The sequence below is a fragment of the Homarus americanus genome, unplaced genomic scaffold (genome assembly GCF_018991925.1).
Source record: "Homarus americanus isolate GMGI-L3 unplaced genomic scaffold, GMGI_Hamer_2.0 scaffold24694, whole genome shotgun sequence".
NCBI classification, from domain to species: domain Eukaryota; kingdom Metazoa; phylum Arthropoda; class Malacostraca; order Decapoda; family Nephropidae; genus Homarus; species Homarus americanus.
The window spans coordinates 2931632-2944168 of record NW_024732780.1 but is presented as its reverse complement, the minus strand read 5'-3'; the positions used below and the strand labels follow the sequence as shown (position 1 = coordinate 2944168).

At 41.0% G+C, this 12537-nt stretch overlaps 1 protein-coding gene across 1 annotated transcript in view; it reads right to left on the bottom strand.

Annotated features, from left to right (window-relative positions):
- Nucleotides 1-12537, bottom strand: part of LOC121868981 (organic cation transporter protein-like) — a 286571-nt gene that overhangs the window by 176846 nt on the left and 97188 nt on the right. The window contains exon 5 of the mRNA XM_042370028.1: nt 3312-3415. Coding sequence (XP_042225962.1) covers nt 3312-3415 — 104 coding nt within the window. The remainder of the gene's footprint in view (nt 1-3311; nt 3416-12537) is intronic.

Below are 12537 nucleotides of genomic sequence, written 5' to 3'. Positions count from 1 at the left end.
TTGAAGGTTTCCTTCTACCCTCGGCTTAACTGAGGAAGGTGTGTAAGGACAAACTGTAAGAATGTCACTTATATTTAGTCCCACTTTGTTTGTTCTTAGAGAAATCCCGAGTGATAGAACATAATTTTCCCCCTTCGAATTTTTGTATGGCAGACAAGTGAAAGGTCCCTTATCAGTTTTGAGAGACTTGTAGGAGGATAAAAGTACACAGAAAGATGATAGAACCCTGTTTCAATATGTTTTTGAGCACCCTAGGAATTAGGTGACCTATTTAGTTGATGTAAATGGACATTCCAAGCTTGTATCATGGTAATATTCTGAAGAGATACCATCGTAGGGCACAGGTAGCTCAGGTACAATTGTTGGATGAAGTTTCCACAGTTGATAATTCTGGTAGACATTTAATGACCGTTCAAGTATGTGTTCTTAACGAATGTTCAGAGTTTGAGGAAGACTCGAGTGCCTTAGCCATAACTCAGTAAGGGGAAGATTCCACTGCACCCACTTTCGAGACTGACAGCCCTAACATTTCCCTGATCTATCCCCCGAGCAGAGAAATTATATTGCTTAAGTCAGGTGAGTCACTTTGGTCAAGTAGTCTCGGAAACACCAGGCTCTACTTCTACCATTCAGCATGATATCACTCTTTCCACAACAGAGTGACTGAACTCCAAGGTCTACCTCATACCCATTCAAATTCAGTACCATTTTGAGGAGGAAGTAGAGAGGTTACTTGACCAGGGTATCATTAGACTATCTAAATCTTCCCATTGTTCTCCTGTTGTAATGGTTGGTAAACCTGATGGTAGCTATCGTTTGGCGATAGACTATCGTGTGCTCAACTCTGTGACTGAAATTCATGCAGTACCTATGAGTGCAATGTATGAAAATTTACATAAGTGCAATGGTTCAACATACTTTCAGAAATGGACCTTCCTAAGGCTTAATACCAAGTAACACTAAGTCAGAAAGCCAAGGCCCTTACTGTTTTTCCCACCCATAAGGAAAAACACCCAATGGAGTTTTGCCGACTTCCATTTGGTTTGGTTACCGCTTGTGCCACTTACATCAGGCAAATGTGGATTGTATTAGCAGGACTTAAGAATGTTTCTTTTTATTTTAACAACGTGTTTATATATTCGGACACCTGGGAGGAACTTCTGAGAGTCCTTACTGCTGTTCTGGAGCGTCTACAGGATCATGGATTAACTGTCAGACCAGCTAAGTGTACAGTAGATTTGGTTTCAGTTCTATTCAGTATTTGGTCTATGTTATTGATGGCAACTGTAAAATTCAAGCCATTTTAAAGGTACCACCTCTTACCAGTAAGAAGACTCTTAGATCCTTCTAAGGCATGATATCATTTTATAGGGATTTCATACCTCAGGTATCTTCTCTTACTGGTCCCTTGTCTGATTTATTTCGTAAAAATGTGCGGGAACCTTTGATTCGGAGAAATGAACTGATAGAGAAGTTTTATCAATTTAAACTAGTATTATTCTCTTACCCTATTCTCAAATTATCAGATTCCTAACTACCTTTTGTCCATAAGACAGATGAATCGGATTATTGACTCGGTGCAATGTTGCTCCAATACGTAGGAGGTGATCCATTCCCAGTCGTGTATGCTAGTAAAAAGCTGCCAGAACGGGAGAGAAAGTATTCCACAGTAGAAAAGGAATGTCTCGGTATTATCTTTGGTGTAAATAAATTGAAATACTAGCAGACGGGATCGGAATTTGGGCTAGAGGTTGACCATAAGCTTTTGTTGTATATTAACAAATTTAAAGGTTCTAACAAAATGCGTTGGACACTCGGCTTACAACCTTACAGGCTCAGATGAGTTCACATTGCTGGTAGTGACAATGTAGGAGCTGACCTCTTGAGTAGGTCAGAGAAATAAGATGTGATCTGTATCTAACTTTGTTAGATACTTGTTGGGGGAGCAGTGTGAGGGAAACTGGTGGTGTGGTTTAGGTAATTTCTTTAGGGCTATTCAAAGTGTTGGGTTACTCATTCACCGGGATTCGTTTAATTTGGGGCACTATTGAGCCTCGTACAGGTTCAAGAATGTCAGGATCTCGGTGGTTCATGCAAAGTGCTCGAGGTGTTATGAACCCTGAACAGAGGAGTTGTTTGCTGGAAGGTGAGTTGGTTGGTCACAAGACTTCCTTCCCTTACCCAGCGCCCATCGGTAAGAGAACCCTCCACTTTTATTATAGAATTGTCTGTTATGTTCTTTTGTGATTTGTTTGGGTTTTGTTCTTTTGTGATTTGTTTGAATTTTGTTCTTTTGTGATACATTTCTGCTATGTTGATTGTTGATATGTTACTATTGTGATTTAATGTTCAATATGTCAGGTGTGGCTCATACTTAATGTTTGGTACTAAGTTTATTACTTTATGATTTTGCCGGAATATTAAGATTATGTTGTTTAGGAGGGCTCTACTCACGTCAAGGACCGGGCGTGAGAGGCGTCCTCATCAGTGTTCGTCAGTCCTTGTAGTCCAGGGGGACTATACATTATGTATGACCTGACCTACGGAGGCCAGCAGACCAGAGTTTATCGTATCCCAGTTCAGGGGTGACTTCAATCTACTAACCACATCCCTTGAGTATGCTACTCGGGGAGCGGGAGCTTCACTATACTCCGGTCGACCTCTTGCCTCCCTATACCACTTCTGACAACTCGTTGGCGGAACTGCTATGTGTTCGACCTGATGTTCGGTGTCAGCGAATTCCCCCGGTTAATTTGTTATATTTACTTTTGTGCGTGTGATAATATTGTAATTAAATTTTTATTTATAGGTACAATTTTCCTTTGGCACCCCAGAATCGATTGGCATAACAGCTCTACCATCAAATATCCTATATAGCTTTGCCATCTTGTATATGAATAACCTGCAAGAATCACAGACCTCAGTTCAAGAATGTGCTTATATCTTTCGGCAACTGCAGTTATGGAGTACTCTCATCAATTAAAACATCGTTTATTATCAATTGTTTATGCTTGTTAGTAAATATACCTGTATCAGTTAATTTATCTCTACACTGATTATCTTGTTTGCTAATTGTTAGCCTGTCACTTCAGTGGTTTGTTGATGGACTCAACTTCATTTACTTTGGTACCTGTCAGCAGGTAATATGGTAGTGGCTCAGTAATCACTTTACTAGAAAAGATCTTAATAACCTGCCCTCTTATTTTGAAGTAAAAAGGACAAAATGTCACTTAAGCAATTATTAAATTAATTTTTCAAAAAAAAATCCCCAGTTTTATAACAAACTTCATCTTTACATATCAATAACTCACTTATCAATGAAGATGCCGCTCACTGGAGCGCCAACAAACACTCCAATCATGTAGATGCTCTGGTAGGTGGACCGTAGGTACTCCCGTTCACACACCAACTGAAACTTAATAAATAAATTTCAGTCACTAGTGGCAGTACCGTTGATACTCGCTAAGGTAATGATTCTTTTATACGTAACCAATGAAGTATATTTAATTATTGTAGAATATACCACCTCCCTCCCCAAGGATGAGTTTCAAAATGGGTGTAATCAGTGTTTACTCTCCTTTGTTTGTTTTTTAGTTTGCTTGTTTGGTCGATGTCTTAAGGACTTTTTAAACTGGAAAGGTGGAATTTAAATATTTTACCGACTAAATGCTTTGGCGATATGTTTTCTTTGTTTTTTTTTTTGCTCATATTTCGTACATGACATGCCAGGGCCATGGGGAGGGGGCAGTGTTCACTCAACATACTGTACCTTTCTTCGTGTTTTTCCAACTCAGAGGTTCCCAAACCCGACCCTAAATGGGTAAGAAGTCTCATCACGAGGGGTCATAGGGAGTTCATGTAGTCCCTGGGATTGGAAGTATCTTTGCAAAGGTCTCAGTTAATTTTGATAGGCAATATGTCAAGGTAAATCTTCTTTGTGATATTTGATGTCTGGTCAGAGGGCATTTGATGGATAAAGTCCGAAATTTTATGAAAAAGGATATTTTTCTGGGAAAAATTCTCCTATACTCCAGTAGCCAAGCTAAGATTGACAATTTCTCTCATTTCCCTAATTACTTAGAATTCACAGCAACAACTTAATGCCGAGCTTGACCTACCTAACAATTGTCAAACTTTGCTCGTGTGTGCGTTGCCACGTGACCAATGCAGGGTAGGCCAAAAATTATGGCTGTAGACTGAAAAGACTGATGTTGTGACGGGTGCAGATATACGAGTATATGGTGGTCGATGAATTCGACCACTAGTTAACCCAACCCCCTGTTAACTCAACCCCAGTGATTGTAAAGCCCTTATGGGGAGTCACTCTGCTCACCTCACATGAGGAAAGTTGCCCTAAACATACACTGTCTACTACAACTTTGCTGACTGGGCAAACGCACCCAGTAAGGTCATCTCCAATGTGGTAAAAAGCACAAACAAGAGTCAAATAGAAACAAATGATGCAACCTCTTTCTGGATATTGGCACAAGCGAGCATCCTGAAAGAAACACCGCCCTTGTGGCAAAAGAGCTGCCTTGACACAACATCGAAATAGAAGCCATTAGTGAGTCACTGCTCCCAGAAGAGGATCGACTTACAATATATGGGTCCGGCTATAGGCCAAAGGTTCTTGGCAACACCTGCGATCAAAACATAGGAATCTCATTGATTACATCATTGTCATGGAAAAAGATTCCCTAGATGTTCTCTTCACGAGAGTCCTTCAATGCTCAGACCATGATATAAAGATGATTGTAAAACTCTGGTTTTCGCCACAAGTAATAGTCTTCCTGAGAAATTAATGTAAAATTGAGATATCGTTAGAACCATGTTATTTTGAAAGTCCAACTGGTATTGTTGAAAGGGTTTCAGAACCTACAATTGACCCTGCACCATAAATGATCTTAAACATTAAATAAACAAAAAACATTAATTAATAGGAGACAATCAAACACATATGAAGAAAGACATCATGATAGTCTTTATCAAAATATTACATATAAATACAGTGCTTTAAAGCAGTTTTAATTAAAAGTGCAATAAATTACTTACAATTTTATTCCTTAAAAATTATCATTGAATAATTGAATTTAAGCATATAAGAGGACAAATTACAATTCATAATTATATGCGTATGTCTATAACACTTACACCTTAGATTTTCTAGCATAACTTTTCAATTCTGCATGTGGATAGGCAAGCCAATTTTCTTTATAATCATAGTAATGGCTAGTGCTACTTGTGAACAGGGCTGTGCCCTTTTGTGGGCCGAGTTAGAGAGGGCCAAGGAAGAAATCTTGAAATTAAAGGAAGAGATGGCAAGGATGAAGGAAGAAACGAGACAAGGAAAACTGGTGTCTGACGAAAATTCAGGTGAATGGAAGGTTGTGAGGAGAGGGACGACCAAACTGGTGGTGAAAAAACGCACCCAGATGGTGAAAAACACACCAAGGATACATCAACAAGAGCTAAGTGTACCAACTCTTTCAGTCCTTTGATAGATGAATTGGACGTTAGTATACTCAGGGACAAGGCTGACAAGGAAGGTACGAAAACTTTAATTGCTGGCGACTCATAGGTACGGTACTTGGACAGAGCTTTTTGTGGGAAAAATAAAAATAGGATGAGGGTGTGTTTGCCAAGAGCTGGGGTGGGGGATATAGTTGACAGGATGGATGTCATGGGTTGCATTGGGCCTCCTGCACAACCCATCCCAAATGTTTGTTTAAGTAGAGATAAGGTACCCGACCAGCCGATAGGGGTCATTTCACTCCTCAAAACCACATTTTAGTCAGTGGGCTTTAGACCTTGGGGGAGAGTAGACTCCTGCTCTGCGGAATTAGAACAGGGGCCATACAGTCCTACCAGTGCCACGAGTCTGTGTGTGCAAATTCCCGAGATTGTTGTTAAGTCCAGCAAAAAGTTAATGCACCCTGTAAAGGAAGTGGTCACTGGTGAGGGCCTGTTTGCTACAAGAGCATTCCAGGCTGGCCTAATAGATCTAACGATTAATTCTCCAGGTTGACAAACTCTCCCTTATAACTTACGGTACTGTGGCGCGAATGTGAGTGACTGACCTATCCATGCAAATTATAAGTCCAGTGTATGGAATTGTGCTAAATAAACGTAAGTGCAATTATCTGCCCGTATCTGTAACCACATTATCATTATTATTATCAAAGGTAATAAACGACATAGATATCGGCATAGACAGCAACATAAGTAAATTTGCTGATGACACTAAAATAGGATGTGTAATTAAATCTGACGAGGACTCCGCAAAACTAGAGGAAGAGCTAAACAAATTTTTTGAATGGTCTGAAAAATGGCAGATGAAATTCAATGTGGACAAATGTAAAGTACTCAGTATAGGAGATGTAAACAGGGAAACCAGATACCAGATGAACAACAATGTTATTGAGAAATCCGACTGCAGGAGAGATTTAGGAGTAATGATAAGTAGGAATCTTAAGCCAAGTAAACAATGTGTTGTTGCTGGAAACAAGGCTAATAAGGTACTTGGGTTCATAGAAAGGAGTGTTAGTTACAAGACTAGCGAGGTCATCTTAAGACTATATTGTGCGCAATGTGAGACCTCACTTGGATTACGCAGTTCAATTCTGGTCACTGTATTACAGAATGGATATAGAATCCTTGGAAAGAATTCAGAGGAGAATGTCAAGACTAATCCTGGGCATTAGGAACCTTGAGTACAGAGATAGGTTAAAGCATCTTAATTTGCACTCCCTCGAGAGACGAAGAGCGAGGTGTATAAATGGAAGTCAGGGCTAAACAAAGGGGATGTTACAAAGGTACTCAAATCATCCAACCAGGAACGAACTCGTAACAATGGTTTTAAATTAGACAAATTTAGATTTAGGCACGAAATAGGTAAACATTGGTTTGGAAATAGAGTAGTGGATGAATGGAAGAAGTTAGCAAATATCATCATTAACTCGAATACGCTGGATAGCTTCAAACATAGGTTGGATGCTTATATGAGCAATCAGGGTTGGGTGTAAATGGGAGTAACCAGTATGGGTCAATAGGCCCGCTGCAGTTTCCTCCATTCTTATGTTCTTATGTTCTTATGTACCCTGTACTTTTGATGTAATAATTTTTTTTTCAATAAAGTATTTCAATTTCGGAAGCATAACATGCTCATATTAGAATTTCTTTCATACTATTTTTTTTTGAGGTCACAATGCCTGTGAGGAGAGAAAAGACTTAATTAACTCTAAAGCTAAATAGTAGGAGCACAGTGGTTGAGTGTATATAGCACTCACTTTCTGATTCAGGAATCCGTGGTTCGATTACCTGGTGCTCCCAGTTCACCCAGCTGCAAATGGGAACCTAAGTTTACAGCTTGGGGAAATGAAGGCGGTCGAGATCAGTAACGATCTCCTTGTGTTCCGAAGGCTTAGTATACAGTGTGCTGTATTGTTATGGGAACGTGCTTATTATTTTTACATTTATATTTATTTCTACCTACTCAGACTATGGGCTTTTTCCTATGTTATTGCGCCTTACTGTGAGGCCCAATGTGCTAGGGACCACATGGTGGGTTAGTCAAAGTACGGCGAGGTATTTCGTCATCCACCAGAGGTCATGGGCGTGGCTACTTGATTTACCAGGTAGCTATTTTAGGTTATGCCCATTTGTTGTTGCTTGTGTACTCATTGTTATACCATGTATTTTACCTCATATTTATTACCTATTGTACTCCCATAAATATTCTGACCATCTCGCATTTAAAACCTTGCCTTGTAGCATATGTAAGCTTGTAAATTAAATAACATCCATCTGACATGTGCTGATGAGCGGAGCTTACTGAACGGCTGGGTCACCACTCCTGCCAGCACCCAGGCTATCAAGGAAGGTAGAGTAAGGAAGCTTGACTCCTCATACTGCTGCATGCCGCCAAAATATAGCATCAAATCACTAACTGGGCACTTATAGTTGGGTTGGTCAACGATAGATAACGCCACCGGCGCGTGTGTCTTCTGCAGCAGACTGTGTTTTGGTATATGACGTCATCTGGCTGGACATTCAAGATTCGTTCAGTGTGACAATAACAAAGTTACAGGAAATGGCAGCACGTGGTTGTCATAAGAACATAAGAATGGAGGAAACTGCAGTGGGCCTAATGGCCTATACTGGGCAGTCCCATATTACACCTAACCCCTATTGCTCATATATCCTGACCTAGCTCAGACTCTACCTGACCTAGCTCAGACGCTACCTGACCTAGCTTGGAGAAAAACGTGCTCGTGTTAGTGACCAGAGGAAATAGCCGCAGTGGTAGTTGGGGATCATTGGGTTGTGGGGGAAGAGGGGCGGAGTGTGAGGAAGGACGACCTCCTGGCTACACTGTTAAGTCAGCTGGAGCAGTTGAGGAGAGAGATACACATGTTAAAGGGGGAGAACGAAGCCCTCAGGACTGAACTCCTTCAAGTAAGTGTGTGTAAGGGCGGAAACGATCTTCCTGCTCGTTACCACTGCTAACTCTCTCGTTTGCTGGTGCGGACGACACTTGGGGTGGTTGGACAGAGGTGAGAACGGCAGTGACTATCTGGGTCACCGGGAGATTCACCCCAGCCGCCATACAGTCACTATCTAGCTACCCCGCTGTTCGTCAAATTCTGGCTGTGATCTCATCATAGGTCCTGGGCCGTGGGCTGTGTCCCCAGACCTTCACCTATCGACTGTCAATTCTCTGGTTATCTACCACATACCACGATCGTCAGTTCATCTCATTCCGTCTGTGCACCTGTGTTCTCCTGCCATTTCAAGACATCAGTCGCTGTCGCTCGAGTGTGAAGTTGAATGGACGCTTCCCTACCCTGAGTGTGGATCACCGTGTTCCAGAACCTTCCCCCAAGGCCACTGCCGTAGGAAATATCTGTTCATTGTTTGATTCTATCAGTTGTTGACTCCCATTAATTGATTGACTCTATTAATTGCTGACTCCCATTAACTGTTTGCTCCCTTTAATTGTTTGCTTCCATTAATTGTTTGACTCCATTAACTGTTGACTGTCTTAATTGTTTGACTCCCGTAAATGTTATTTGATGTTTGTTGAGTGGTGTCAGAGTTTTGTGTTATGTTTTTTATAGTAAGGAGATGTCAATCTCAAACGGTTGTTTCTTATTCCTCGGAAAACCATGGTCCTTGACTTTCCTTTTTTAAGATCCTGATTAGTCTGGTAAGGGATTTCTATCCCTAAGTCCCAGGCCTTTACAGTGTCCTGCCTAGCAGGACACCTGCAAAGGAGGAACAGGTGTGGAGAGTGGTTGCCTCCAAGAGGACTAGGGTCAGACTCAGGAAAGCTGACCAGGGTGTGGAATGCAGTAACCCCTACCAAGTGCTGGAGGAAGCTGGCGAGGAAGAGAAGAGGCAGGACGAGGAGAAGAGGCAGGACGAGGAAGAGAAGAGGCAGAACGATGTGGTGCCAGGAGTGAAAAGGACAGTTGTTCAGACCCTGTCCAGTGGTAAGGTCGTGGTAGTTGGGGACAGCCAGGTAAGGTTCTTAGATAGGACTTTTTGTGCAAGAGATAGGAAACGTAGGACTAGGGTGTGTTTTCCTGGGGCTGGGATAGGGCATGTAGCTGAGAGGACAGATAGAGTTTTGTCAAGGGAGGGTACCAATCCAGTAGTGTGTCTTAGTGTGGGAGGTAACGACATAGGAAAGGTTAGGAGTGAGGAACTTTTCAAGAGGTATAGGGAGGCGCTGGGGAAGGTTAGAGATAGAGGAGGGATCCCGATAGTATGTGGTGTCTTGCCTAGAAGAGGAGTTGGTCGTGAATGGCTGTCCAGGGCAATTGCTATAAATTGCGTACTGGAAAAGCATTGTGCAAGCGGTGGTTGGGCATTTATTGATAACTTGGATGAATGTGGCGAGCAAGAACTTTTTATCAGAGTACCACATAGAAGGGTACAACCTTTTTCACAAGGACAAGGAATGTAGGAAGGGGGGAGGGGTCGCACTCTGCGTCAGGGATACATTAAAATGGTATATAAATAATTCAATAAAGAGTGAAATTGGAACCGAGTCGTTATGGGTAGAAATTACGGAAGGAAGAGAAAAACTAATTATGGGAGTGATTTACAGGCCCCCAAGTCTTGGGAAAGAAGCAGCTCAGCCCATATGGCAGGAAATGAGTAGGGCAGCAAAATACAACAACCTGTGCATTATGGTGGATTTCAACTTCAGAAATATTGACTGGGACAACATTGTAGGTGACTATGAATCTGAAGACTTCCTAGACACAGTACAGGACAATTTTTTTTAAACAACTAATTACAGAACCTCCTAGAGGTAACTATATATTAGACCTAGTATTAACAAATAAAGAAAATATTATCAGAGATATCACAATAGGGGAAGAACTAGGGAACAGTGATCACAGAGAAATCAAGTTCACCCTAAATTGGGAAACGAAGAACAATGACAATATGGTCAGAATCCCAAACTTTCGATTGGCGGATTATCAGGGGTTAAGAAGGTATCTAGGTGAGGTCGCCTGGGAACAGTCAGGTCAGTCCCCAGTAGGAATGCGTGAGGTCACAGTTGACACAACAATTGACCATGACTATAATATATTCACTCGTATACTAATTAAAGCACAAGAACAAAATATACCATACAGAAAAATTAGGTCAAATAAGAATGAGCCAAGGTGGATGACCAGAAAACTTAAACATGACATAGGAATAAAGAAAGGAATTTATAGGAAATTAAATGGAGGGGAGGAGCAGCTCTGAAATAGGTATAATGAACTATCTAGGAATGTTAAGAAAAATGTAAGGAAGGCAAAGAGGGACTACGAAATCAGGATAGCAAGAGAATCCAAGGCGAATCCCAAGGGATTTTTCCAGGTATATAGGACAAAAGTCAAGGACAAAGTTGGGCCTTTAAAGTCATGGAGGGGGGGGGGAAGTGATCGATGACAGTGAGGAAATAAGCAAAGCATTAAAGAGCTAATTTTTATCAGTTTTCACAGAAGAAATTCACGAGGAAATTCCAGAGGTGGAACAGATATCACTATCAGAAATTAAAGAGCTACTTTTTATCAGTTTTCACAGAAGAAATTCCAGAGGTGGAACAGATATCACTATCAGAAAAGAGGATGTTCTTAAGAAGATAAATAAATTAAAGAAGACAAAATCCCCAGGGCCGGGTGAAATTTTCCCTCGAGTTTTGAAAGAGTGTAAGGAACAGATTAGAGGACCCCTCGTAAATTTATTTACAAAATCAGTAGACACGGGAGTTGTGCCAGACTTGTGGAAACAGGTAAATGTAGTACCCATATTCAAAAAGGGAGACAGAGCATCAGCGTCAAATTACCAGCCGATTAGTTTGACGTCAGTAGTAGGGAAATGTCTTGAATCAATTATAGCAAATAGCATCCAATCACATTTAGAGAAAAGCAAATCAATCTACGACTCTCAACATGGGTTTACAAAGGGAAAATTTTGTCTAACAACTCTGCTGACATTTTTTAGGAAAGTCTTCGAGGTAGCAGATAATGACGAAAATTACGATGTTATATACTTAGACTTTAGCAAAGCGTTTGGCAGAGTACGGCATTAGAGGCTTCTGAGAAAAGTTAAGGCTCATGGTATCGAGGGGAAAGTTTTGAATTGGATAAAATCATGGCTCACCGATAGAACACAGAGGGTCAGCGTAATTGGTGTTAAATCTGAGTGGGGTTGTGTAACCAGTGGGGTTCCCCAGGGGTCAGTACTGGGCCTTCTCTTGTTCATAATCTACATAAACGATCTAGATACTGGGATCAGCAGTGACATAAGCAAGTTTGCGGATGACACCAAAATAGGGCGGCATATTAATTCATGGCAGGATGCAAATGCATTACAGGAGGATTTAAATAAACTGCAGGAGTGGTCAGAAAAATGGCAAATGAAATTCAACACCAGCAAGTGCAGCATAATGAATATTGGAAGAACAAATACTGTCAATGTATATAGCCTAACAACATCAACCTAGAGAAGTCGACTTATGAAAGAGACTTAGGGGTACTTTTAAGCCCGGACCTACGGCCTAGAAAACAGTGTGTTAATTTTCGAAACAAGGCAAACAGAGTATTAGGTTTTATATCTAGAAGTGTAAGTAATAAGAGTGCAGAGGTCTTATTGCAACTATATCTTGCACTAGTCAGGCTGCACCTCGCTTATGCTGTTCAGTTCTGGTGCCTTTATTATAGAATGGATATCAATTCACTGGAGTCGGTGCAGCGAAGAATGACGAAAATGATTCCGGGACTTAGAAACCTTCCATATCAAGATGGGTTAAAGAAACTAAACTTGCATTCCCTAGAAAGATGAAAAGTGCGGGGAGATATGATAGAAGTATTTAAGTGGGTGAAAGGAATCAATAAAGGAGATATAGATAAAGTTCTTATAATATCCGAGCAGGATAGGACTCGTAGCAACGGATTTAAGTTGGATAAGTTTAGGTTTAGGAGGGAGATAGGAAGGAACTGGTTCACAAATAGGGTGGTGGACGAGTGGAAAAAG